This window comes from Triturus cristatus, chromosome 7 (assembly GCF_964204655.1).
Source record: "Triturus cristatus chromosome 7, aTriCri1.1, whole genome shotgun sequence".
Lineage (NCBI taxonomy): Eukaryota > Metazoa > Chordata > Amphibia > Caudata > Salamandridae > Triturus > Triturus cristatus.
The window spans coordinates 1,687,613,542-1,687,638,920 of NC_140590.1; the positions used below are offsets into that span (position 1 = coordinate 1,687,613,542).

Here is a 25,379-nt window from a genome sequence, read left to right on the forward strand (position 1 = left end):
CAGAGAGAGATTGAGGTAGTGAGATAGAGAGAGAGAGTGAGGTATTGAAATAGAGAGTGAGGTAGTGAGAGAGAGTGAGGTAGATGGAGAGTGAGGTAGTGAGATAGAGAGTGAGGTAGTGAAAGAGTGAGGTAGTGAGGGAGAGGGATGTTGTGAGGTAGTGATATATAAGCATAGAGTGATGTTGGGCCTAGTCGCTCACTCAGTAGTAGTGAGTGCAGTCAACAGCGGCGGCGGCCATTGAACGAACCTGCACGATGGAGACCGTGGTGCGGGTATGCTGGGACGTGGCACTGACTGGGCGAATGCTAGCGCAGTGCGCACACTGTGAAGTGCGCACGCTGCCGCGCACAGCCCCAACCCCCGAGAACCAAAATCCAGCAGTGTCCCGCCCACTGGCCCGGCAGCGACACTGCATAAACACAATCGAGCCACGGCCACGCCCGCGAGCCGACTTAGCCGAGCGAGCAGGACACTGATCAGAAAAGATTGAATCCATCACTCACACAACTTGAACAAAGTGAGTGACAATACTGCAGTGCAGACAGAGACAATGTCTCCAGAGTCGGATGGACGAGAAGTAGTCAGTTAAAACACCGCAGGATCACTGTTGAGTTATTTGCCTGTTAACTAACTCCCGTTACCGGGCCGTAGCGATAGCAAAGCAAATAAGCAAATACATGCGTGCCCTTGTATCCGATTCCTCGTGGCGGCCCCTGGGGTTTGGCGGCCCTGTGCAGGTGCACAGCTTGCACATGCCTAAGGCCGCCCCTGCTTGCATTGTAAATATAGCGCATTCATGGAGGCGAAAGGGTTTCTCTCACAGGTGCAAGGAAACTAGTGCATTGCTGCTTTAACACAGCGATGCGTCAGTTTCTTGTAAGCCCCTGTGTTGTTAGAAGTTTCTGTTAAATATAAAAGTAATTTAAAACTGCATTCTGTGACTCACAGTCCACGTTCTCTCGCTAGACTCATAGTCCACGTTCTCTCGCTATACACATATCTTACCATGCACAATCATGGATGTCATTTAGGTGTCGCAGCTGTGACCCCTGGATTGCAACTAGAGCCCAATTTCGTGGGGGGGGGGGGGTTGACTCTTCCAGCAATAGTTAGAGTGGGGCTCCAGAAGGAGTGAAATAACAAAGGCTCATTTACAAGCGAATGGTCTTTTAAAGACCTGTAAAATACTCGGGTGTGGCTGTGTGTGTGTGGGGGGGGGGGGCAGAGAAGCCCTCTGATCCCAATGGGCGTTGCGCACCTGGCTACCCCTAGCACTGCCTTTGCGACCCCTGGCCTCAGAGGTTGCAAATTCAGTGCCAGGAACACAGGGGAAGCTGGGGCTTCACTCTCTTTATTTTCTGTCAATTTTTCATTACATTAATAGTGAATAAATAAAATATATTATTTTCACTAATAGTGTAATAAAAATGGAGTACAATAAGCAGGAAAATGCCCTTCCATGGCAGCTGAGGTAAGTATAAAATGCTTTTAAATGCATGTTGTGAGCATGCTTATGGATGAGTGTGTGTTTGAGTGTGTGTTTATGTGTGAGTTTATGTTTGTGAATGTGTGTATATGTGTAAGTGTGTGAAAGTGGAGGTCAAAGGACGTGTGATGTCACTTCAGTTACCCCTGGCATTTCGGTGTGACGTCCATTTGCCGTCATATATAAAAGCCAGGACTACCATAAGAGGTCGTTCACGACATGAGGAGCTATGTGACATCTATACGAAAACAGCTGCTAGAATTAATAGTGGATGTTTCAAGGCGCTTCAGACAAATCCATGAAATTCCCATTGTTTTTGCTGCCCCCGTGGGGCCCGCATTTTACAGCCACAGCAGCGCGTGGACGCGAAGTCGGAGACCTCGGTGTTTTGAGAATATCCTCGCACACCCAGTCCTAGCGCCACCACCCCGCCTCCATATTGACTGATTTATATTTCCCGTCAGTCGGAGAAGGAGTATGTTTGTCAGGACGGCGCCTCAAACACTGCCTATAGTTAGTCTCTGTTTGTGAAGCTCGCGCCTTCCAGTTGCAGCGGGCCGCGTGAAGGGGAATCTTTTCATCGGAATGAAAGGGGGATTATGGGAAAACAGACGTAGGCCGGGAGGGACCCTGCCTTTGTAAGGTTGGCAAGGCGAGAAGTGACGGGAGGCCAGAGCGTCACCATTCGCCCGAAAGAACCGACCTGAGCCGTCTTTATTTTTTATTTAATTTTTTAGTTATGCTTTTACATAACATTAGAAAACACAAGACAGTGACAATTATATGCCAATTTCGTCGAACTGAAATATCAAATCGTCCTTCCTGTTTGTGCCCCCCTTCTACTTGTATGGTATAATTTTCTCTCCAGTCCCCTCCCTGATTCTTCCTAAAGCATCGACATTTGGGCCGTCATTACGAGCGCCCCATATAATTCCGGTACGTCCAATAATTACTGTTAGATCACACATCCGAATTTAAAAAGTTTGGCAGCTACAACAGCACAGCCGCAGCTTACCCAGACATTTCGGCTGGTCAACCCTGCCGAAATGTATCAAGAGGGAGGGCCTTAATGCCTGATAATGTTTATGCAGTCCGCCTGTTCATTCACATTATTTCAGACAAACTGGTAACCAAACGCTATTGGATTTGATTGGATCAGAGTTTCCAGTCGTGTGGCATTTATCACAACTAGCAATTACCAGGTGCAATCAAGTCTGCACCCCCACACTTTCCCCAGCTGCCTATCAGCAGATGGAACCTGCTGCTGACATTTACTTTGGGGGGGTGGGGGGGGGCTGAAAATTATTAAGCCACTGATTGACACCACATTGATAGACACCTGGGAGGGGGCGAGGGCGGGACCCAGAGCAGATCAGACAGGAACACTGCGAGGAGCTGACCCCCCGGAGGTGGGGGGCGCTGCTAGGGGGAGCTGCTGGGGGAACAAGGAAACCAGAGCGAGAGGCAGAGGGAAAACAACCTTAAACAACGAGGAACCGCTGGAACGGCGCGGCGGCCAGATTCAGAGGTGTAAACTCATTTTTAATGGAAAGTTGAAAAATTACGATATCCTTTTACAAATTATTTCGTTATTTAAGAAAGCACAGCTGTACACACTGAATGTCATTTCAGCTGTGGTTTATACATATACGCCACAGGGAAAAAGCCATGCGCGGATGAATGAGAGTATTGGAGATATATTTTAATATGCTTTTTTATTGTTAATCGAAGATGTAGTGACAAACTTTATTAGTCTGCTTATTGTCTTGTGCACGAGGCACTCCAGGGCCCCGGAACGCAATACTTGCAGAGACTCGCCTCTCACAAGCTGCCTTCCTGCCCTTTCCTACTCAGCAACTGCAGATCAAGTTGCAGAGCTCAGGTCAAGCGATAACAAGCACAAAGGCAGCGGCGTTTTCGGATTCGGGGGCGTGTTCCTGCTGTTCTAAAAAGGGCGTGGCTAAAAAGTGGAAAGAACAGCAAGAAACACGCCCCCGAATCTGAAAAAGACGGAGCCTATTTGGAGGGACGGCTCTCTCCTCCAATGGCTGGCCTCCGTTTAGGAAGCCAGCCAATGGAGGAGAAGCAAAAAGAGAGGCGGGCTAAATAGCCACTCTAGGAAACATTAAATCTCTGACTTCCGGTTCTGCCTTCGGCAGACCGGATAGTCCTCGACCTAAAAACTAATTCTTACCTCGCTTTCCGATAAAGTATCCACTCCTTGCCAGACATCCCCCAAATACCTGGAGACAGTATTCAGCCATCGAAAGAGTACTTGCCCTGCTGCACGAGGAACAACGTGAGCAGCGCCAAACAAGCTGCACGAGGAACAATGTGAGCAGCGCCAGAACAATGTGAGCAGCGCCAAACAAGCTGCACGAGGAACAACGTGAGCGGCGCCAAACAAGCTGCACGAGGAACATTCCGAGCAGCGTCAGAACAATGTGAGTAGCGCCAAACAAGCTGCACGATGAACAATGTGAGCAGCGCCAAACAAGCTGCACGCGGAACAATGCGAGCAGCGCCAAACACGCTGCAGGAGGAACAATGTGTACGAGGAACAATGTGCACGAGGAACAATGTGAGCAGAGCCAAACAAGCTGCACGAGGAACAATGCGAGCAGCGCCAAACACGCTGCAGGAGGAACAATGTGTACGAGGAACAATGTGCACGAGGAACAATGTGAGCAGAGCCAAACAAGCTGCACGAGGAACAATGTGACCAGGGCCAAACAAGCTGCACGTGGAACAATGCGAGCAGCGCCAAACAAGCTGCAGGAGGAACAATGTGTACGAGGAACAATGTGCACGAGGAACAATGTGAGCAGAGCCTAACAAGCTGCACGAGGAACAATGTGAGCAGCGCCACACAAGCTGCAAGAGGAATAATGTGAGCAGTGCCAAACAAGCTGCACGAGGAACAATGTGAGCAGTGCCAAACAAGCTGCACGAGGAACAATGTGAGCAGCGACAAACAAGCTGCACGAGGAACAATGTGAGCAGCGCCAAACAAGCTGCACGAGGAACAATGTGAGCAGCGCCAAACAAGCTGCAAGAGGAATAATGTGAGCAGTGCCAAACAAGCTGCACGAGGAACAATGTGAGCAGCGACAAACAAGCTGCACGAGGAACAATGTGAGCAGCGCCAAACAAGCTGCACGAGGAACAATGTGAGCAGCGCCAAACAAGCTGCAAGAGGAATAATGTGAGCAGTGCCAAACAAGCTGCACGAGGAACAATGTGAGCAGCGCCAAACAAGCTGCACGAGGAACAACGGGAGCGGCGCCAAACAAGCTGCACGAGAAACATTCCGAGCAGCGTCAGAACAATGTGAGTAGCGCCAAACAAGCGGCACGAGGAACAATGTGAGCAGCGCCAAACAAGCTGCACGAGAAACATTCCGAGCAGCGTCAGAACAATGTGAGTAGCGCCAAACAAGCTGCACGATGAACAATGTGAGCAGCGCCAAACAAGCTGCAGGAGGAACAATGCGAGCAGCGCCAAACAAGCTGCAGAACAATGTGTACGAGGAACAATGTGCACGAAGAACAATGTGAGCAGCGACAAACAAGCTGCACGAGGAACAATGTGAGCAGTGCCAAACAAGCTGCATGAGGAACAATGTGAGCAGCGCCAAACAAGCTACACGAGGAACAATGTGAGCAGCGCCAAACAAGCTACACGAGGAACAATGTGAGCAGTGCCAAACAAGCTGCACGAGGAACAATGTGAGCAGCGCCAAACAAGCGGCTTGGCTCAAGAAGTCCCCCTCATGCAACCTTCCTTAGAACCACCCATCTCTTTGGAGTTTCAGGTGGGCTACCTTTTTTGCATGTATCTTCTATTATACTTTATCTGAATTCTGCACGGCCCCCCCCCCCATCTCCATGGCGGAAAACATTATCTGAGACCTTGCACACACCCAAAGGGAGTTGGTAATAGCCCAATCAAAAGAATCGTGTTTCACACATCCATTGGGAGGAAGGGGGGGGGGGAAAGTAGCACTTTTTCACTCCAACCACTAGATAGCAGGATATGTACAGTATGTGAATCTAGAAGACGTCTATGCTGCAAACTAGTTATTATATTATACCATTTAATATTAGTTTTACATTAAATGTAAATTAAACTTATTAAAAACATAATTCAAGTTAATTATACACGTAATGTTTAATAAATCATAATACATAGTAAATTAAAATATAATGTACGCATGATTTTTAAAAATGATTCTTTAAGAACTATTTCAAAATGAAATACATATATTTTAATTATTTAATACACATTTAACATAATGTGCAGTAACATTTTATTTCAGATTTTCGAGGTCTAAAATAAATAGTTACAATTATTTAACATGAATATTTTACGTTCCTGTTTAAAATGTTTTTGTAACACTTTAATAAACTTTTTTATTTTTCCTCTACTTTCTCATAGTGATACCTCTCCCACGGGTAGAGAGGTCTCTGTCAACGTGTACAAATTTACAAGTAGTAAATTTACACTGGTAAATGCCAGTATAAGACGATTCACCCAGGGGACATGGAAGTCTGCACCAGGGGTAACTTTACACTTGGAAATGGTGAACAGAAAAAAGTGTAAGCTTAGAACTAACGGCAGTATACACTAGTAAATTTACAAATGTATAACTAGGGCCCAAGAGTGCTAGATGGAAGCTTCCATTAAACCTAACTGAGGGGGACATGGCTGGGATTAATTTGCCATCATTACTATGATGGCTTTGCCTACTTTGAAACAAATCCTTGTGTGTTTTATACAGTCTCTGCAAGGGCAAGGTGTCCAACCAAAATGCCTAACAATTAAAAGTTCAGGAAGAAAATAAGGCAAAGACTCACTTCCTGGTCCATCTCGTACTTTGGGTCCGGCTGGGGTGGATTCGGACACAGATTCGGCAACAGAGCGCCCCTCTGAGATATCCATTGCTGCTTCTGCATCCAGGTCGTCGATGTGGCTGAAGATCCAGTCTACTGCCCGCTCCAGGCTGTTGCACTAAGGAGGAAATAGAATGCAGGATGAGCAGATGAGGCTTAAATGAGATGCAGCGAGCTAAAGTAATCCACAGAAGAACATACCATATCCACAGAGGAACATACCGTGGCCCTGAGCGCCTTGATGGCCTGCTCGCGGGAAAAGCCCATCGAGATGATCGTGGCAATGCCATCCTCATTCAGAGGTTCGACTGAGGCAGTGATCGATCCGGGCCCACTGGAGCCAGGCAGCACCAGTGGATTGGCAAAATCTAGAAAGACAAACAGAAACCAATCAAGTCTATAATACAGTAACATTCGAACAGGGAGGTGACAGCAACAACCCCCAATGCCTGTGGAGGAGAAACCTCATGCTCAACAAGTACACATGAGGACAAGCATTTCTAATGTGAGCATTTTAGAGGGAGAGCAAGGGAGAGGCCATGGTTTACTGTGGCAGAATATAAAATGTTAATGTTCCACACTCAGGAGTAACATGGACCACCGTCTCTACCATATTCGAAGAAATCCAGCCTTGAATCTTTCAAAGGCACAACTTATTAGGTCCAACTTCTGCAGTAGACAGAACAATGACTTCAATCTACCACAACAAAAAGCAAGCATTTGATCTCTGTTGCCCAGAACTGGCACTTGTTTTATAAAAGCACATTATTATCAATAGTGAGATCATAAGGGGAGTTGATGGTTTGGCAGCATGTTGGGTTTACCTGGATCATCCATGTGTGACATCACCCAGTTCATAGCGGCCTCAACACCGCTATTGCCAGTGTAGTAAACAGCTTTCCGGCAAGCCTCCATGGGGAATCCCATCTCAACCAGTTGAATGATAACCGACTCATCCAACATGGGGGCTGCATAGAAGGGAAAGGGACAAGTGATACAGATGAACACCAGTGATGTAAGGACACAATGCTTCTCAAAGGCTACAGTGTGCACATCAATCTGTTAAACCTTCATCCACAACATGAGGTACAGTCTCTTAAAGCACAAGTTACTACTTGTGTAACGATATATCTTTAAGAGACATTAGTTAGTGATAGATTCCTTACCTTAGAATATCCCCAGGTGTCAGACTGGATCCGGAAAGTTTTTCTTTGTAGCAGTACCCCTGCGCATCAGTAGGTGGCGTCGTGCGGCTCCGTGTCCGTCACTGGCGTCGCAAGCGCAGAGATGACGTCACGGAGACTACTTAGGTGCCAACCATGCACGCTGACGTCAGTTCTGGACACAACTTTCCGCGCCAGGAACGCAGAGCCATGCAAGAAATTGACCATTGGTGCCATGAAACTAGGGCCCTGAAAGGGGGATGACCTTAACCCTAGAATCAGTTCGCAGAACAGGGAGGATGGGTGGGGCGGTAAGGAATCTATCACTAACCAATGTCTCTTACAGATATATCGTTACACAAGTAGTAACTTGTGCATCTGAAAGAGACACGTTAGTGATCGATTCCTTACCTTAGAATAGATACCCCAGCAATACCAACCCCGGTGGTGGGTCTGCGAATAGATTGCACCAGAAAGTCACGGAGAAGAGAACGGCCAAAGAAGCGGTCTCTCCAGACTGTCAAGGCAGTAATGCTTGGTAAACGTGTGCAGCGAGGCCCACGTAGCTGCCTGACAAATGTCCTGCAAGGGGACGCCACGTCCCAAGGCAGTAGTGGCTGCAGTTGCCCTGGTAGAATGGGCACGCAGCCCCAAAGGAGGCTCCTTCTTAGCCAAGGAGTAACATGCTTTGATGCACAGAACGACCCACCGAGAGATGGTCCGTTTGTGCACAGCCCGACCTTTTATGGCGCCCACGTAGCCAACAAAGAGCTGGTCATCCACCCGGAACTGCTGTGTACGCTTTAGATAGAAAGCGAGCGCATGTTTTGGGTCCAGACGGTGGAGCCTCTCCTCCTCCCTCGAAGGATGCGGAAAGAAGGTGGGCAAAGTGATGGTCTGCCTGATGTGAAAGGGCGTGACAACCTTTGGCAAAAAAGAAGGACGGGTCCTTAAAACCACCTTGTCCGGGTGAACAGAAAGGAAAGGAGGTTTGGAAGAAAGAGCCTAGAGCTCACTCACTCTTCTAGCAGAGGTGATAGATACCAGGAAAGCAGTCTAGAGAGTGAGAAGACGCAAAGGACAGGTATGAAGGGGCTCGAAGGGAGCGCACATCAGATATGTCAAGACAAGGTTTAAGTCCCATTGAGGCATAATGAACGGCACGGGAGGAAACATGTGCGTAATGCCTTTTAGGAAACGGTTAACAACCGGAGACTTAAAAAGAGAAGGCTGATCTGGAAGCCGTAAAAAGGCGGAGATGGCCGAAAGATAACCTTTGATAGTGCCCAGAGCAGAGCCCTGCTGGGCCAAAGAAAGAAGGAACAGAAGGACTTCAGAAAGAGGGGCAGAAAGGGGAACGACAGCCTTCGCTGTGCATCATGCCACAAACTTGTTCCACCTGCAGGCGTATACCGTTTTAGTGGAGGGAAACCTGGCTGCCAGAATGATATCGCAGACTTCGGGAGGAAGATCGAAAGCTGTCAACTGTCGCCGCTCAGTCTCCAAGCATGGAGGTGGAGGCTGGCAGGTTCGGGTGGAGGACCGTCCCCTGCTGCTGCGACAGAAGATCCTCCCGAAGAGGCAGGCGGATCGGGGGGGATCGATCACCATGCTGAGTAACTCTTAATACCAGCACCTTCGTGCCCAATCCTGAGCCACAAGGATGACTTGGGCCTGGTCGCGCCGAATCTTCTTCAGCGCTCTGGGCAGAAGAGGTATAGGCAGAAAAGCGTACAACAGACCGCAACTCCACTCGTGACGAAAAGCGTCGCCTAGCGAGTGCTGCCTTGGAAATTCCAACACGCAGAACTGATGACATTGCGCCTTCTCTTCGGTGGCGAATAGATCTAACCAAGGCTCTCCCCACTGCTGAAAGATACCTTGCGCCACGTCTGAGTGCAGATGCCATTCGTGATCCATCAAGCACCGGTGGCTGTGTTCGTCCGCCCTGGCGTTCAGAGAACCTGCCAGGTCTTGAACCACCAAGGTGATGCCCTGATGTTCCAGCCATATCCAGAGGCGCAGAGCCGCCTGACATAGGGTCCAGGACCCCACCCCGCCCTGTTTGTTGCAATACCACATGGCGGTGGTGTTGTCCGTGAACACCTGCACCACACTTGACCGGACAGAGGGAAGGAATGCCTTCAGTGCAAGTCAGATCGCCCGAAGCTCCAAAAGGTGGATATGGAGCCGGGACTCCGCCGGAGACCAGGGTCCTCTGAACTTCGCCTCTCCAAGTGGCCTCCCCATCCCAGGAGGGACACATCAGTCACCACTGTGTGCTCCAGTTGGGGAAGGGAGAGGGATCTGCCATTGACCCAATCGAGATTCGTGAGCCACCACTGCAATTGTCGTGCAGTGGCCTCCGAGATCTGGACATGATCGGACAGGTTGCCCTGATACTGCTCCAACTGGAACGTCAGGTCCCACTGCAGAGCCCGCATATGCCATCTGGCATGCTGCACTAGCAGGATGCAGGAGGCCATCCGGCCCAGGAGCCGGAGGGTCATCCTGACTGAAACCCGGGACAGAGGCTGAAAGATCGGAATCATAGCCTGAATATCCCAGACTCGCTGCCCGGGAGGATAAACTCGAAACCGCGTCGAATCCAGAACCGCTCCGATGAAGGGGAGCTTCTGAGAGGGACTCGGGTGCGACTTCGGCATGTTGATGGAGAACCCCAGCAAATGCAGGAGGTTGGCCGTAGTCTGGAGGTGGTAGACGACTGCCTGGGGCGAGCCGGGCTTCAACAACCAGTCGTCGAGATAGGGAAAGACTGACACCCCGACCTGCACAGGTGAGCTGCGACCACCGCCATCACCTTCGTGAACACCCGAGGGGCACTGGTAAGGCCGAAGGTGAGCACGGCAAACTGAAAATGCTCCCGGCCTACCGTGAACCGCAGGTAACGCCGGTGGGCCGGCAGGACGGGGATGTGAAAATATGCGTCCTGCAAGTCCAACGTTACCATCCAGTCTCCAGGGTCGAGGGCAGCCAGGACGTGGGCCAGAGTCAGCATTTTGAACTTCTCCTTCCGGAGGAAGCCATTGACTTTCCGGAGGTCCAAGATGGGGCGCAGGCCTCTTTGTCCTTCTTGGGGACCAGAAAATAGTGGGAATAACAACCATGTCCTACTTCTGGCCCAGGAACGCACTAGATGGCCCCCTTGTCCGAGAGGGCCGTAACTTCTTGCTGGAGAAGCAACAAGTGATCGCCCGACATGCGGTGGCACCAAGGTGGCATGGCTGGAGGAGAAGACGGGAAGAGAATAACCCTTGCGGATGATCTGCAACACCCACTCGTCCGATGTGATATCGCGCCAGTGGTGGAGGACCCTGCCACCCACCGGCGTAGGGTGCTCCACAAAGCTCTGATTAGGAAGGTTTGGAGGTAGAAGCAGCGGGGGCGGAGGTGGACTGCCCCCCACGCTGATTCCCAGAGCCACCCCTGCGGAAGCTGCGTCCGCGCTAAGGCTGGTTCTGCACAGGCTTGCTTATGGAACGTGCCTGGGCGCCACTGCCTTGGCCACGAAAGGAACGAAACCCAGGAGTGGCTGAGCTCTTTGTGGAAAGGCCCAAGGACTTGGCCGTGGCCCGCGAATCCTTAAAGCGCTCCAGCGCACTGTCAGCCTTATCGCCAAACAGGCGAGTGCCATCAAAGGGCATGTCCATGAGCGAGATCTGGACATCAGGCGAGAAACCAGTGGATCGCAACCAAGCGTGGAGACACAGCGCCACAGTCGTAGAAATCGCCCTGCCCAACGAGTCAGCGGTGTCCAAACCACACCGAATGGCGAACTTAGTCGCATCCTTACCCTCAGCAAATGCCTGGGAAAGCACAGCATGGACCTCCTCAGGACACTGAGGTAACACTTGAGCAATCGTGTCCCACACCGCGTGGGAATAGCGGTCCAACAAACAGGCGGTGTTCACCGACCACAGCCCCAAGCTGGCCGACGAGAACAACTGCTTACCAAACTGCTCCAGCTTCTTAAGAGTCCTTATCTTGTGGAGCTGTGGGAAAGGCACTCTGTGACGTCGAGGCCTGGATGACCAGACTCTCAGGCATGGGATGAGTGGTCAGAAACACGGGGTCACCAGACGCCGGGCGGTGACGCCTGGCGACATTTTTATCCACAGGGGACCCTGTGGCCGGCCGCGACTAAGTGCCCAACAGGACGTCGGTGAGGGCGTTGAAGGGAAGCAGGGGCTCCGACGAAGTCTTGAGGGCTACCATAGGAAGATCAAGATTGAGGACCTCAGCAGCCCGACGGAGCACAGTTGTGTAGGAAGCGCCCTCCTCCATCATAGGCGGGGGAGAGGCAAACCCCGGGTCAGAAGAGACATCGAGGTCGCCGGCGTCCTCCAGATCGTCCACCCAGTCCTGCTCGGAGTCACATTGACGAGCAAGAGGGTCCTCGGACCCCTCCCAGTCATCCTCCACCTCCGTTGCAGGAGGAACCGGTCGCAGCGGCAGAGCCGGAGAGGGGACAAACGGCGTTGGAAGCGGCACCGGGAGCAGCGCGGCCGGGCCGGCGCCGTCTCCCAATGCGGATCCCAGGCAGGAACGAAATGGTCCTGAAATCGGGGCAAGGGGGGGGGGGGTTTCAAACAGCGGCGCCTGAGGTGGAGCCGAGGGCGGCGCTGGTGCCGGAAGCGCCAGACACCATGACGCCGGGGCCAGAGCCAACAGCGTAGGATCCTGTGGCACCGAGGCTGGATCCGCCGGCAGCACCGGCGGGCCAACAGGATCTGGACACGGGCCCGAAGGCGCACCGGCGGGAGCCCTAGGGCTAAAAAGCCGGTCCATGGGGGCAAGAAACTCTTGCACCTGTTCGGGAGTCGCCGACGGAACCGGGTGAGGCGGGTAAGCCGCGAGACTCCCAGGCTCCAAAGGAGCCGCAGGGGCAGAGCCCCTGTCACCCTCGTCCGCATCAGAGGACCGACGGGGGGACGTCGGAGAGCGAACACGCTTCTTCGACTTCTTTTTCAGTCGTCGCTTACTGGAATCCGAGGGCGAAGACTTGGAACCCGAGAAGCGACAACTGCGGCCCCGCGAGTGGTCCAGGGAATGGTCCCTGGACCTGGAGTGGCGTTGGGACGAGTGCCAGACCTCCGGCAGCTTCCAGCGCCGCTCCCTCAAGGCCTTCGGGGCCATTGCTCGACAGTCCCGGCAAGACCGGGAGTCATGGTCGGTCTCCAAGCAGTAGAGGCAAACATCATGGGGGTCCACCACCGACATGTTGCGACGGCAGGCCCCACAAGACTTGAAGCCAGGCATCCCTATGTGCACCATGAGAAAAAAGGGGAGACAAAAAGTCTCAAAAGAGTAATCAAAAAGTGACTAAGGTACGTGCTCAATCCGGATCTGCGATTGCTGGCGCGGAAAAAGAAAGAACTGACGTCAGCGCGCATGGGTGCCGCCTAAGTAGTCTCCGTGACGTCATCTCGGCACTTACGATGGACACTGAGATGCACGACGCCACCTACTGACGCGCAGGGGTAATGCTACAAAGAAAAACTTGCCGGATCCAGTCTGACGCCTGGGGATATTCTAAGGTAAGGAATCTATCACTAACTTGTCTCTTTCAGATACTCTCATCGCCTCATCTTATTTTCAATTAAGAATCTGAAAAAAGTTGACATCTTAAAAATAATTACACATTACTAAATGTAGCAAATATAGTACTGGTAGTGCATAGACACTTTTACAGTGACAGCTCTTGGCAAGAACGGCGAGAAGGACAAGAAACAGTGAACAGCAGTAATGATTTGGTGCAGTTGATGGATCCATCAGGAACACACATTGCACTTGCAGGACGCATCCTATGCGCCCCCAGTACGTATCATACTTCATTGTCACATCACACACAGCCTAATGGAGAAAACCATACATTCAGGTTACTCTTATTGCAGAATTTGTTTTTGCCATAGGACTCATCTAGAAATATTCTTTTTCCGCAGTCCGTCTAGATCATAGACCCAGAATTGAAAATGAGTGACTTGAGTATTTATCAACTCCACAGAGGCGGTTGAAAATCCTTGTGGCACAGTGTGGACCAGGCCGTGTGTGCACAATTTGAGAGAGTGGACATGGAGATGATGAGTCTTACTGAGGATCTGGGTCAGGGAGCCTCACCCACCACAGTGTGCTCAAGTCTTTTCAGTTGTGTTGAGATACAAGAACTCTCCACAGTATTCCTAAAGGGTTAGTCAGATTCAACAAGTCATCTAGTACCCCAAAGACAACAGAACCCTCCAAGTCTTGTGAATGTATGCATCCCATGAACAGATACTCGTGCATGTACACAGAATCATTACACCTGAATAAGAGGCTTAGTGCCTAAGAATAATGAAGGGAACCGTCCTATTGATACCAATAGGTGATTTTCAAACCACATTACGAATTGTAATTGGTGATCCAGATGCTCCATGTCCTTCCAAACTCTTGCACACACACGGCACTTGGGGGAGAAGCTTGGGATAGTGAAATTAATCCGCTGGGGCACCTGGGCAATGTTCTCGGCAATGCTGTTGGTTCACCTGGATCTAGGCATCACCATTGCTGCTTTTTTAATAGACTGAGAAAAGTCTATACATAGAAAAGTGCATCTTTTTGGTGCATCCTCCACTTCGCACAGGATTTACATGTAAATTAGGTGGACTACAAGCAGTGGAAGGCTGCTAAACACCTCTTAGGGCATGATCAGACCCCTAAACAAGGCATATAATGGGGTAACGATCACTGGAACATCTATCTTTTAAATAACGTGTTGGTTGTCACTGAATCTGCAAGTCATATGTGGGCTGTGGTGGGGACTTGAACTCAGCACAAGCGACAAAGTGCTGCAAGTCAGGTCAACTCTACACTCACGACTTGCCGTATACTGAAGCTGCAGCAACCCTATGTCAAAATAGAAATTTTTGTGGGAAAGGAAGGAGGAGGAAAGGAGATTTGCTTGCAGCCTAGCCGGGAGAGGACAAAAGTCTTGGACCCTGCTCTCTCCGGTCCTAAGTTCTGGAAGTGATTCCTAACGGGAAAGCTTATAGAAATCATGGACAAAGAGGCTCACTTGGCAGTTCATTGGGTTTGATCCATTGGGTTTGGAGTTTTGTGGAGTCCCTAAAGACGTAGGGATACAGAAGTCGATCTTTCCTTTGGATCATGGATATGGATCCCTCAGTAGAGCTCCTGAAAGTCTGAGAACCGTATGAGCATCCAGGATAATTGTGCAACACTTGACAAAATTAGGGTGGGTCTTTTAGTCTGTCCCTAAAGCAGAGAGATAGACAAGTGTGTTTCCCTCTTGAATATGTGGCCTAGAGTCCCTTGAAATGCCCCTGAAAGTTTAAGGTGAATTTGGTGGGTAAGCCTGCAGGTAGCTGACTATCAAATGCTCAGCCTCATAAAGGCTGGGGGCACAGTTACCTTTTTTCATATTTGGTGCAAAAGTGGCCTGCCCGATCCAATTTTGGTAATGTCCACAGACTAACATTGACTTTGGGTTCTATCCTCATTATTTTCTATAGATTTTACTAACTTGATTTGAAAACTTTACTGTACAATTACTTGACTTTAATGTAGTTTGTGTACTGTGTACGTGGCATGCATTTGTCTGAGATACATCTTTACAGGCATGGGATAACCCCCAAATTCCTCCTCAAACCGTATTTCACTGGCATACTGGATACTGGATTTGTGGGTGTTTAAACACTGCTCCCAACCACTTAGAAATCTAGATCTTACCCACACTTGAATTTGGAGATTCCAGAAAAAAAATGTATTTGCTTCAAATCTATCTGTGCTAAGCAGGTTGAAATCTAGAATGACCCAAGTGCCAACATCATTTGTGACCAGCGAGCCTCTCAACATTGCATCCTTTAAATGAAGAGGGAGGACCGTGGCGTTGATGATGATGATGCTAATTGATGATGCTAATTCTCAGCAGGACCAGCCAGATATCAGAGAATATCTCTGCCACGTGCCTGGAAGGAAGGGTCAGTCTGCATCTTAATATTTTTTTCTGCAAATGGGACTATCATTTTAAGAATGCTCCATCCAATCATGCAGGGACACTTAGCAAGGCCACAAGTTGCATGTCAAAATAACGGAGAGGACTATCATTTTAAGAATGCTCCATCCAATCATGCAGGGACACTTAGCAAGGCCACAAGTTGCATGTCAAAATAACGGAGAGAACAGTGAAACTCTCCAGAATATAGAAATGCAAAATGCATGGTCATCACTATTGCACATTTCCTTGCCAAAAGTGCTGTCCCTAAGAAGTTGGACTAGTTTGAAACTGGTAATTACAGCATAGGCTTACTGCCACAAAACAAAGAACAAAATTGACAAACACGTAAACACAAAATAAACCTAAACCTAAAAAAGGCCTCCTTTTTTTTTTTATTACATTATAACTCCACATAAAGTGTGTACTACCTCTGTGTGGTATGCAGAAGCCTACATGGGTAACATGCTACACTGTGGTTATGTGGACCAGAAAATAACTATTTGATGTTACTTTCTTCACCAGCAAGAATGAAACGAATTGGATTGCCAGGCAGTATATGAGGGGTGGGCCATTATAGGGGGAAAGGGCAGGACTATGGGCAGGCAAGAGAGACATGTATTTGCACTTGCAGCTACACTACCTTTAAGGCATTTTGTGGGTCAGCTTTAGGCTTACGAGAGATTGTACTTGTTGAGATGCGTATCTGGTTCTGTTGCAAACATGGCTGAATTATCAGCGGGCCACATGCAACAGTACATTAGGCATAAGAACCACAAAACTCTGAAGCCCAGTCCCAACCCATAATCATTCGTGCAAGAACGTGACCGTACATTGTTCAACAGGGATGCACTGATGTGGTTTGAAGGCTCTGATTAGCACCAATGAGGTTACAGGATGTACCAGCTGTGGCACTTTGGCTATTTACCTGCAACAACCTTTGTTCTGTGCAGAAAGGTTTTTTTATTTTTCAAACTTTCGCTGCCAAGAAGAAGCATTTCTTAGGTTACTGCTTTCCAATATTGTGATTCTGCCCCTACTGATTTGCTCTAGAATTACTTCTTATAATTAGGGAGGCACCTCCCAAATCATGGACAAAAAGTGGAAGGTATTCACATAAGAGACCTCCTGTTGGTCGAGTAGTCCTGCTGACAGCATAAAACATTTCCGAAAGAAACAGGATTCATGTTTAATAGATGGTTACTGTAAGTGGACGCTCAGGAGCACCAGGCTGGCTATCATCACCACAGATTTCATAGCATCTTGAAGCAAGTTTCCTTTCCCTCTGTCAAGTCCCTGTTACTCAGCAGCAAAACAGGCCTTCATCTACACACTGTAGCATCCTTTGGCATACTATGTGACAAATGAAAGACTCTGCAAAGACAGAACACAGGGAGGGCAGAAGAGACAGGAGGCTGAAGAGTGGAACACAGATACCCACAGGAAGGAAGGAAAAGAGCCACTAACATGTCGGAGAGGAGAAGTGAGGGGAGCAGAAGGAGTCGTCGTCATCGTTGCCATAGAAACCAAGGCTACCTTTGGGCTCATCTGGTGTCACCAAAGGCGGGGCGATGTCCAGCAGCTCCTGTTCTCCAGGCTGCAGACCAGTGCCCCGCAGTTGCGTGATGTCCAACTCATCTGGCATCTCAATGGACACATCTAGAGATAGATGAAATGGGCATTAATCCTTGAGGGCTAGGGTGGAGCGCTGCAAAAAGGATGGTGCACCTAGCCCCTAAGCAAAAATTCACCCAGTCTCCTCTGGCCCCAAAACCTCCCTCAACTCCGACTGTCCCCCACACAACAAACATCTGTAGAACAATGCAAAGTACGCGGATCAAGATTATTTTGGAAGAATCCTTACATGTTAAATGTGTGATAGAGAATCTTCCAAAAGGTCTACCAAAGAGCAAAACTTTATTGAGCTTAAGTGGGTTTTGCGAAGTGGCTGTGGACAAAAGAAAATTCCTCATCTCCAGCAACCAAGCGGCCTCCACATGCACTCTGCCCACAGAACCTACCCCCACTTGCATGCAAAACCTACCAAGCTTTTTGGGTACCCAGTCCAGGCCAAAGGTAAACTTTTTTATTTGAATGACCAAGTAGTCCGGAAAAGATGCAAAACGAGTGGTCCTGCCAGAAAGAAAGACGAGAAACATCAGGAAAGCGAAGTCAGACATCAAAGATGCAGAAAGTTCTGCTGTATTAGAATGAAGAGCGACGTCATAGCTAGTCGCTAATAATGAGGCCCATCCGTGCCAAGATGGCCATTTTTAAAAGTCACAGTAACAACAACTTCCCACCTGAATGCAGGAACGCGCTTAGTCAACAAACAACAACTTCCAAGAGGTGAGCTCTGTCAATTGCTATGCAGAAACAACCTCTGTATAGCCTAATTGGGCTTCAAATTCCTATTTTATTTTCAACTGAAAAATATACATAGAACAGTTTTGCCTCGCAGGACCCCAACACTGCTGGTAATGTCATGGGACTAGGCAAAATTTGGAAAAAGTGCAGGAAACCAACCTTGATAGGCAGTGTGTAATGTGAACTGTGAAAATAAATACTCTCCTTTTAAGGAGCCAGTGGCTTCTATATTCAAGCATGCATTGTACTTGTACCACACAGCTCAGCCTTATACAGAACCAAAAACCAGACAAACATGGTCTTCTGCATCATGGAACCTTTCATAATAGTCGTGGAAGGTGCTGAATACACCAGCACACCCAATTATTTTGAGGCTCTCTCTGCAGAAGTGTGACACAGAATGTCATAATTTGTACTGCTTAGCAGTTATGGCCAACGGAAATGGCTCATCAGAGCAGAAGGACCAAATGCAGTGTTGGCTTCTGCATCCATGACGACAAACCACTAGTAGATGTTTCTATATATGTTTACTATGGAAACATTTTGTAACTAAACAGCAGAAGCTGCATCCACTCCCTGTGAGGAGAATGTGCTCAGTGAACCCTTACTAGCCAGCTGGTAACACAATGAAAAGGAATAAACCATGCGATAGGGATTGCTTTGTTGTGGGGAACCCTGTGTAGAGGAGACCCATTTGACTAAAGCTGAACAGACTTCTTATGGACTTTGCCATGTCTAAACAAAGCTTTAAAACCCACTAGACTCCCAGAGATACAATGCTCTTTTTGCCAGAGTGGTGGGATTACTGAAAAAGAGTGCCACAATATGGACTGGACTGACTGTTATGAAACTCTGCCATTACTTTCTGGAGAATAGAGCGATGAGTCCTCAAAACCACTATACTGGAATGCAAAATCGTGTAAGGTTCTGATATGGAGTAAGATGACTCTTAGCTGCTAGTTTGGGTTAATAGATGTTATTGGCCCCAAGCAGGTCACCACCCACTTAGTCAGTAACCCTTCTGACCAATATATGAATTTACCTAGAGGTGCACAGGCATACATATTCACACGGTAAGTGAATGTGTGCCACCTTGTCAGTTTGAATTTTACTAACCTCCCATTTCCTCTTTGTCCCCACACAAATCCAAGTGAAATAGACAGTACAAGACTCCTTATTTTGTTCAATATGTCTGTTGTTCAAAGTGCAGAATGTAAGACTCCATTGATCAGTGTTTGTACTAATCCATGGTGGAGGGTGGCTGCTGTCCCACCATCGGGCTGCAGGGGGATGGATGGCTGCTGGTGGCAGATTTCAGAGTGGGAGAGGGTCAACCCACCCCCTTGAAGAAAATCAGTAGAGCTCTCAATTACAGGTCTTTATAACATGCAGAACGTATGCAATGTGTATTGGGTTTGTCTGTTACATGACTGTACAAATGATGTGTTGACTATGTCTCCAAAAAGGACACAGTGACTACAAGAAAAGATGGAGGGGCTTTCAACCATCTTGGTTTTATGGATTTAACTCCACTATTTAAGCTTCATTTTGCATAGACCTGTAGCTTTTTGGGTAGGTTGGGGAAATCCACAGTTTTGTCTGCCAATCTAGAGCTCTTGTACGGAACAAATGACAGACAAGAACCTCTTTAGCTGCCTAGATAGCTTTATCACCACAGCTGGCCAGCAATAAGGTATCATTGCTTAGGAGGTCTGCATGAGGCATTGCCAAATATAAACATCTTGGCCACCTTCCCCTTTATCTGACTGAATACCGAAGTGACCTGGGAGCTGTCTGGATACAGAAGTGACCCCACTTAGGGAATGTAGCCCAATGGCCACTTCCCCATTTTGTGTGTACCCCCTCCTTCCAGTATGGAAAAGCAGAGGAAAAACTGCTGTGCATTGACAGGTTACCGTTACACATTTTGGACCTCGCGTGGACTCTAGTTTAGGAATAAACATTCTACAACCCTGGATCCTTTGGCATTACTCCTCTAACCAAAAACAAAACAATAATAAAAAAAGATTGTCTGAAATTCAGACTAATTTCCGCACCATCAGCTGAGACTGGTGTTTGAACTAGGATCACGTGTTGAAAATTGTGAACTCCTCCCTTGCAAGATTGGGACTACACCTACAATAATGTAGCCTCAAAGCCGAGGGAAGGAGATGAGCTGCCCTCATATGGAGGGCCAGCAAAAGACTGAAATGATTGATAACGTATAGTTTCTTACCTGTCGGTGTAGTTTTGCAGCTTGAAGACTTTCTGGATTCACTATGCTGAGCATTATTCTTCCATGTAGTGGTTGGGTCCGGAACGGTTGTATTTCTTCTCTTTTTTTTCCCATGGCCCAGGTGGGTGTCGACAAACCACCATTTGGTGCCTCTTCGTGACGTCTACGCATTTCCTCCGGAAGCTCCCACCTTTGGTTGCCATCTTCGGATTCTTTTTTCCATTAGTCTTCCTCCTGTTTTTAATTGTCTTTCTCCGGTCTCATCTTTCTGGCGGAGGAGGGTGGGATCGCTAGTGAATCCCGAAAGTCTTCAAACTGCAAAACTACACTGACAGGTAAACTATACGTTTTGCAGCGTGAATCTTTCTGGATTCACTATGCTGTGCATAGACTTTGTAGCGGTTTGCTAGATTTGTGGTGGCTGGGTGGAAAATGAGCGTTGGTTACTGAATAGGTATTGTAAGAAATGTTGTCACACTTGTGCTCCCTTGTTCATCTGAATATCTGCGCAGTAGTGCTTGGTGAACGTGCGCACTGAGGACCATGTTGCTGCTTGGCAAATGTCTTGAATAGGTTGTTGCTCCTTTCTTCCTTGTTGAGTGAGCATGTGTTGCTCCTTGTAATTCTTGCCCTGCCTGTTTGTGGCAGAATTGTATGGTCTGTGCAATCCATCGGGTATGATATTCTTGGTGGCTGGTCGTCCCAGAAAACTTCTGGCAAAAGACACAAAGAATTGCTTTGTTTTCCTGCATTCTTTTGTCCTTTCTATATAGTGAATTACTGCCCTCCTGGCGTCCCATGTGTGTAACGCCCTTTCTGTGCTTGTGGTTGGTTTTTGGAACAAACTTGGTATTTGTATTGACTGATTTATGAGGAACCTTGACACCACCTTTGGCATGAAATGTGGGTCAGTTCTCATTATGATCCTGTCATTGTGTATTTGTAGGTAGGGCTCTTGCAGTGTTAGCGCTTGTAATTCGCTTACTCTTCGTAGTGATGTGATAGCCACTAGGAAGGCAGTCTTTAGCGTGAGCATATGCAGTGTTTTATGCATAGGCTCGAATGGTGCCTTCATCAATTGAGTTAGCACTACATTGAGGTTCCATGCTGGAGGTGGCATTCTGTTTGGTGGTGCGATCCTTTTTGCCCCTTCTCGAAACCTCTTTACCACTTGGGAAGTAAAGAAACTCTTCCCGGTTTCTCCGATTGTGTAAGCCACTATTGCCGCTAAGTGCACCCTTAGTGAAGTGTAGCTTAGTTTATTTTGTAGTAGATGTGTTAAGTACTTCAGTACTATTGATTCCGTGGTAAACCTTTTCTGTAGTTTTTCCTTAATGCACCATTTTGAGAATCTTTCCCACTTTGCTACGTAGCACTTCCTTGTGGTAGGCCTCCTTGCCTCTCTTAGCACCGCCATTGTGCTTGCTGGTAGTTTGAGGTGTGCAAACTCTAAGTCTTCAGGAGCCATGCTGCTAGGCTGAGGCTCTCCGGCTCTGGATGAAGCACCCTTCCGTTTTGCATCGTCAACAGGTCCTCTCTTGTGGGGAGCCTGGGTGCAGGTGCTTGTGCCATCGCCATTATCTGTGAGAACCAGGTTTGTCTAGCCCACTGAGGTGCTATCAGTATTAGTGTCATGTTGTTGGTTCTGCATTTGTTTAGTAACCTGTGTAGCAGTGGTGTCAGTGGAAAAGCGTAGGCAAATGTCCCTGACCAGCTTATCCATAGCGCATTCCCCAGGGACCGTTTGCACAGTTGTCTGGATGCAAAGTTTTGGCATTTTGCTGGGTTGCAAATAGGTCTATTTGCGGAGTTCCCCATTTGTTGACTATCTTCTGGATTTTTTGCTGATTGAGTTCCCATTCGTGTGATGCTGACGTCCGTCTGCTGAGCCTGTCTGCTTCCACATTGTCCTTTCCTGGTAGATGTATTGCTAGCAAGTCTATTTGCCTTGGAATTGCCCACCTCCATATCTCCTGTGCTAGCACCGATAGTGTCACTGATTGTGTTCCTCCTGGTTTGTTGATGAAGAACATGGTGGTTGTATTGTCTGTTTGGATTAGTACTCTTATGTCCGTACAGTTGTTTCTGAAAGGCTTTTAAGGCTAGGAACACTGTCTTCAGTTCTAGGTAGTTGATGTGTTTTATCGCATCCTGTTGTGACCACAATCCCCTTACCTTGAGGGTGTTTGTGTGTGCCCCCCATACCAGTTGGGAATCATCTGTTGTGATGGTCACTAGGAGGTGGTTGTGTGAATGTTTTCCCTTGTGTTATGTTCTTCTTGTTCCACCACGCTATTTCTTGCTGTACTGCTTGCGTGACAACCACTAGACCTTCCCAACTCCCTGTTGCCTGTGAGCATTGTTGTTGGATCCATTCTTGGAATGGTCTCGTGTGGAGGTGGATATTTGGGACCAAATGTATGCATGACGCCATCATTACCATCATCTTGCCCACCGTCCTCACTGTCAGAGCTTGCCCCTTGCGGTAAAGACAGGTCTTCTTCAATATTGCTACGGTTCTCTTTGTGCTCGGAAACACCTTGCCCTGTATGGTGTTGATCTCTGCTCCTAAGAATATCTTCACCTGGTCTGGTTCTATGGATGACTTTCCCCAATTGATTGAAAACCCTAGTTAAACTAGTGTTTGACCTCTTGCATGTGTCGCTTGCATTGGTTGTATGAGCTTGCTTTTACCAGCCAGTCGTCGAGGTATGGGTATACATATATTCCTTGCCTCCTTAAATGTGCTGTTACTGCTGCCAGGCATTTTGTAAAAACCCTTGGTGCGAATTTGAGTCCGAATGCCAGCACTGCGAACTGGCAGTGAGTTTTGTTGATCATAAACCTTAGTACATGTTTGTGTTTGTTGTTGATGGGGATGTGTAAGTAAGCGTCCTTTAAGTCGATAGTTGCCATATAATCCCCTTCCTGTATTTGGGGTATTACTTCTTGAAGAGTCATTTTGAATCTTTGAGTTTTTATGAACTTGTTTAAGAACCTTATATCCAGAATTGGTCGTAAGGTTTCGTCCACCTTTGGTATGAGGAAGTAGGTGGAGTAGACACCCTTGTTCTGTTTTTTATATGGTACTATTTCTATGGTCTTTTTGTTTAGAAGTTCCTCTGATTCTTGTAGCAAATGTGAACGCTCCTTTGCTGAGTGTACTCTGCTGTTTGGCATTGTTTGGAGGTGGTCTTACTGGTTCTATATAGTAACCGTATTGTATGAAGTTTAGTATCCATTTGTCTGATGTGATCTTCCTCCACTCTTGGAAGAACTGTTTTATCCTGCCTCCTACTGGTGTTACATGCTGAAGGAACTGTTGTTGGTCTTGAATTAGTTCTAGTCTTTGTCTCATCTTTCGCTGCACCCGTCGAGTTGTTGACTGGGTGCGTGTTGGCCTTACAGCGGAGTCACTTGGATGTGGGTTGTTGACCCCCCTCTCTGTCCATTTCCTCTTCCTAGTGCGTGCCCTCAAAAGGACTGTCCTCGGGGCTGGTACTGCCAGTTTTGCTGCTGCTGACCCTGCTGTTGGCTCTGGTTACCTCCTTAGTAACCCTGCTGGAAGGTTTGGTGTGGTGCCACAGGTTAGTGGGTCCCCTACTCGCTGGTCTTCTTGAAGGTGTTTCTCTTCACATTCCTCTGAACTATAGTGCCCCCATGGACCTAGCTGTCTCATTGTCCTTCTTGAGTTGATTGAGTTTCTCGTCAACTGGAGCACCGAAAAGATGTTCCCCGTTAAAGGGTGTGTTGAAGATGTAGTTTTGTACTTCAGCCTTGAAGCCTGAAATTCTTAGTGAGGCATGCCTTCTCTCAGTTACTTTTCTTGTACAGCACCCCTTATTTGGCAACCCGGTACTGAAGATGATCCTGATTAAATAGCATTAAAATGCCGTCCACCATTCAGCGCAATCCACAGCGCAAATTGAACTATGGTTCACACAAAATGTTGTACTAAACCGTGACCTAATTCTGTAAATAGTCTCTGTTGAACCATATATTTCTGTATATATATTTTTTCACCTGGTCATATTGAGCCTTCCGCTGATCTTTCACTTGTCACTTGCGCCGTCACTTTCGTGTGTCACGGACACAGTGGTGCACCAAGTACGTTTTGGGCTGCCCTTGCATTTATGCATACAGTGCTGATACAACTGTTCTAATTTTTGTTAATTTAAATATAGGATGCCAAGAGCACTTTCTAAAAAACACAAGTCTCCCTCTTCCTTCCTGTAATGTCTTGTACTTGCATATATACTTGTCTTCCTTAATGATACCGGTTGAGACGATGTTAGGTTTCGTTTCTCTCAATTACCCCTAGAATCATCTGCCTGCTTGATGTCTCAGCTGCATCCAGGGCCGACTTTAGACATGTATTAGTCATGCTCTTCCCTTCCTCTACCAGGTGGCTCACCCTTCTCTGGTATTACTCTGGCAGATGCTTTAGGAGTTCGCCCACTTACTCCCAGTGTTGGTATGCGTGCCTGTTGATGAGCGCATTCGAATTGGCGATGCGCCATTGGATCGCCGCACTCCTTTCCATCTTTCTCCCCATTAGGACCATTTTCCTGCTTTCCTTCTCTGGAGGTGGTCCTGTGTTTGTGGGTATATTGGCCCTCTTCCTCGCAGTGGATGTTATGGTTGAATCCGCTGGTACTGATCCCCTAATATGCATGGGGTCTTTGGAAGAGAGTGTTTGTATTTCTTCTCAGTCCTTGGAGTTACTGCTTTACACATAGGTTCCTTGAAGGCCTCCTTCACCTGGTCCAGCACACTTGGGAGCATTGGTAGGAACTGGTTTCTTGTCTGGGATGGTAATGTCTCCAACAGGAAGCAAGATTGAGGTTTCTTGTCTAGCTGCACCCCATACGTGTCTGCAGCCCTCTTAACAACCTGGTTATAGATTCCTATGTCGTCCGGCGGCGAAGGCCTCAAAGCATAGGATTCTACTCCCTCTTCCGGGGATTCGATGTTGAGATCCTGCCACTGCAAGTCTTGCGCCTCCGAGGATGTCGAGCCCTGGTAAGTTAGTTAGTCTTCCTCACCTTCGGCATTGCCGTAATACAGGTTTTCCTCCTCCTGTTCGACTGGTTCTGTTGTCGGTCCTCAACGCACCCTTTGGCCTCGGCTGTGGGCTTCGGCGGAATAGTGTACTGCCTCATCTTCTCGTCGGAGTCCCTCTTGCGTTGCAAGATGCTCGCCATTTCGGCCTCGAGCCTTT

The 25,379-nt window shown here is 48.1% G+C and overlaps 1 protein-coding gene across 2 annotated transcripts in view; it reads right to left on the bottom strand.

The window, feature by feature from the left end:
* USP5 (ubiquitin specific peptidase 5) overlaps positions 1 to 25,379 on the bottom strand; it is a 200,084-nt gene that overhangs the window by 29,034 nt on the left and 145,671 nt on the right. Inside the window, exons 14-18 of one of the 2 annotated variants that reach the window (XM_085619846.1) lie at positions 17,600 to 17,688; positions 17,023 to 17,214; positions 7,206 to 7,349; positions 6,604 to 6,749; positions 6,346 to 6,499 (exon numbers count right to left, since the gene is read on the bottom strand). In XM_085619846.1, coding sequence (XP_085475972.1) covers positions 6,346 to 6,499; positions 6,604 to 6,749; positions 7,206 to 7,349; positions 17,023 to 17,214; positions 17,600 to 17,688 — 725 coding nt within the window. The remainder of the gene's footprint in view (positions 1 to 6,345; positions 6,500 to 6,603; positions 6,750 to 7,205; positions 7,350 to 17,022; positions 17,215 to 17,599; positions 17,689 to 25,379) is intronic. The other variant, XM_085619847.1, reaches the window with a different exon arrangement.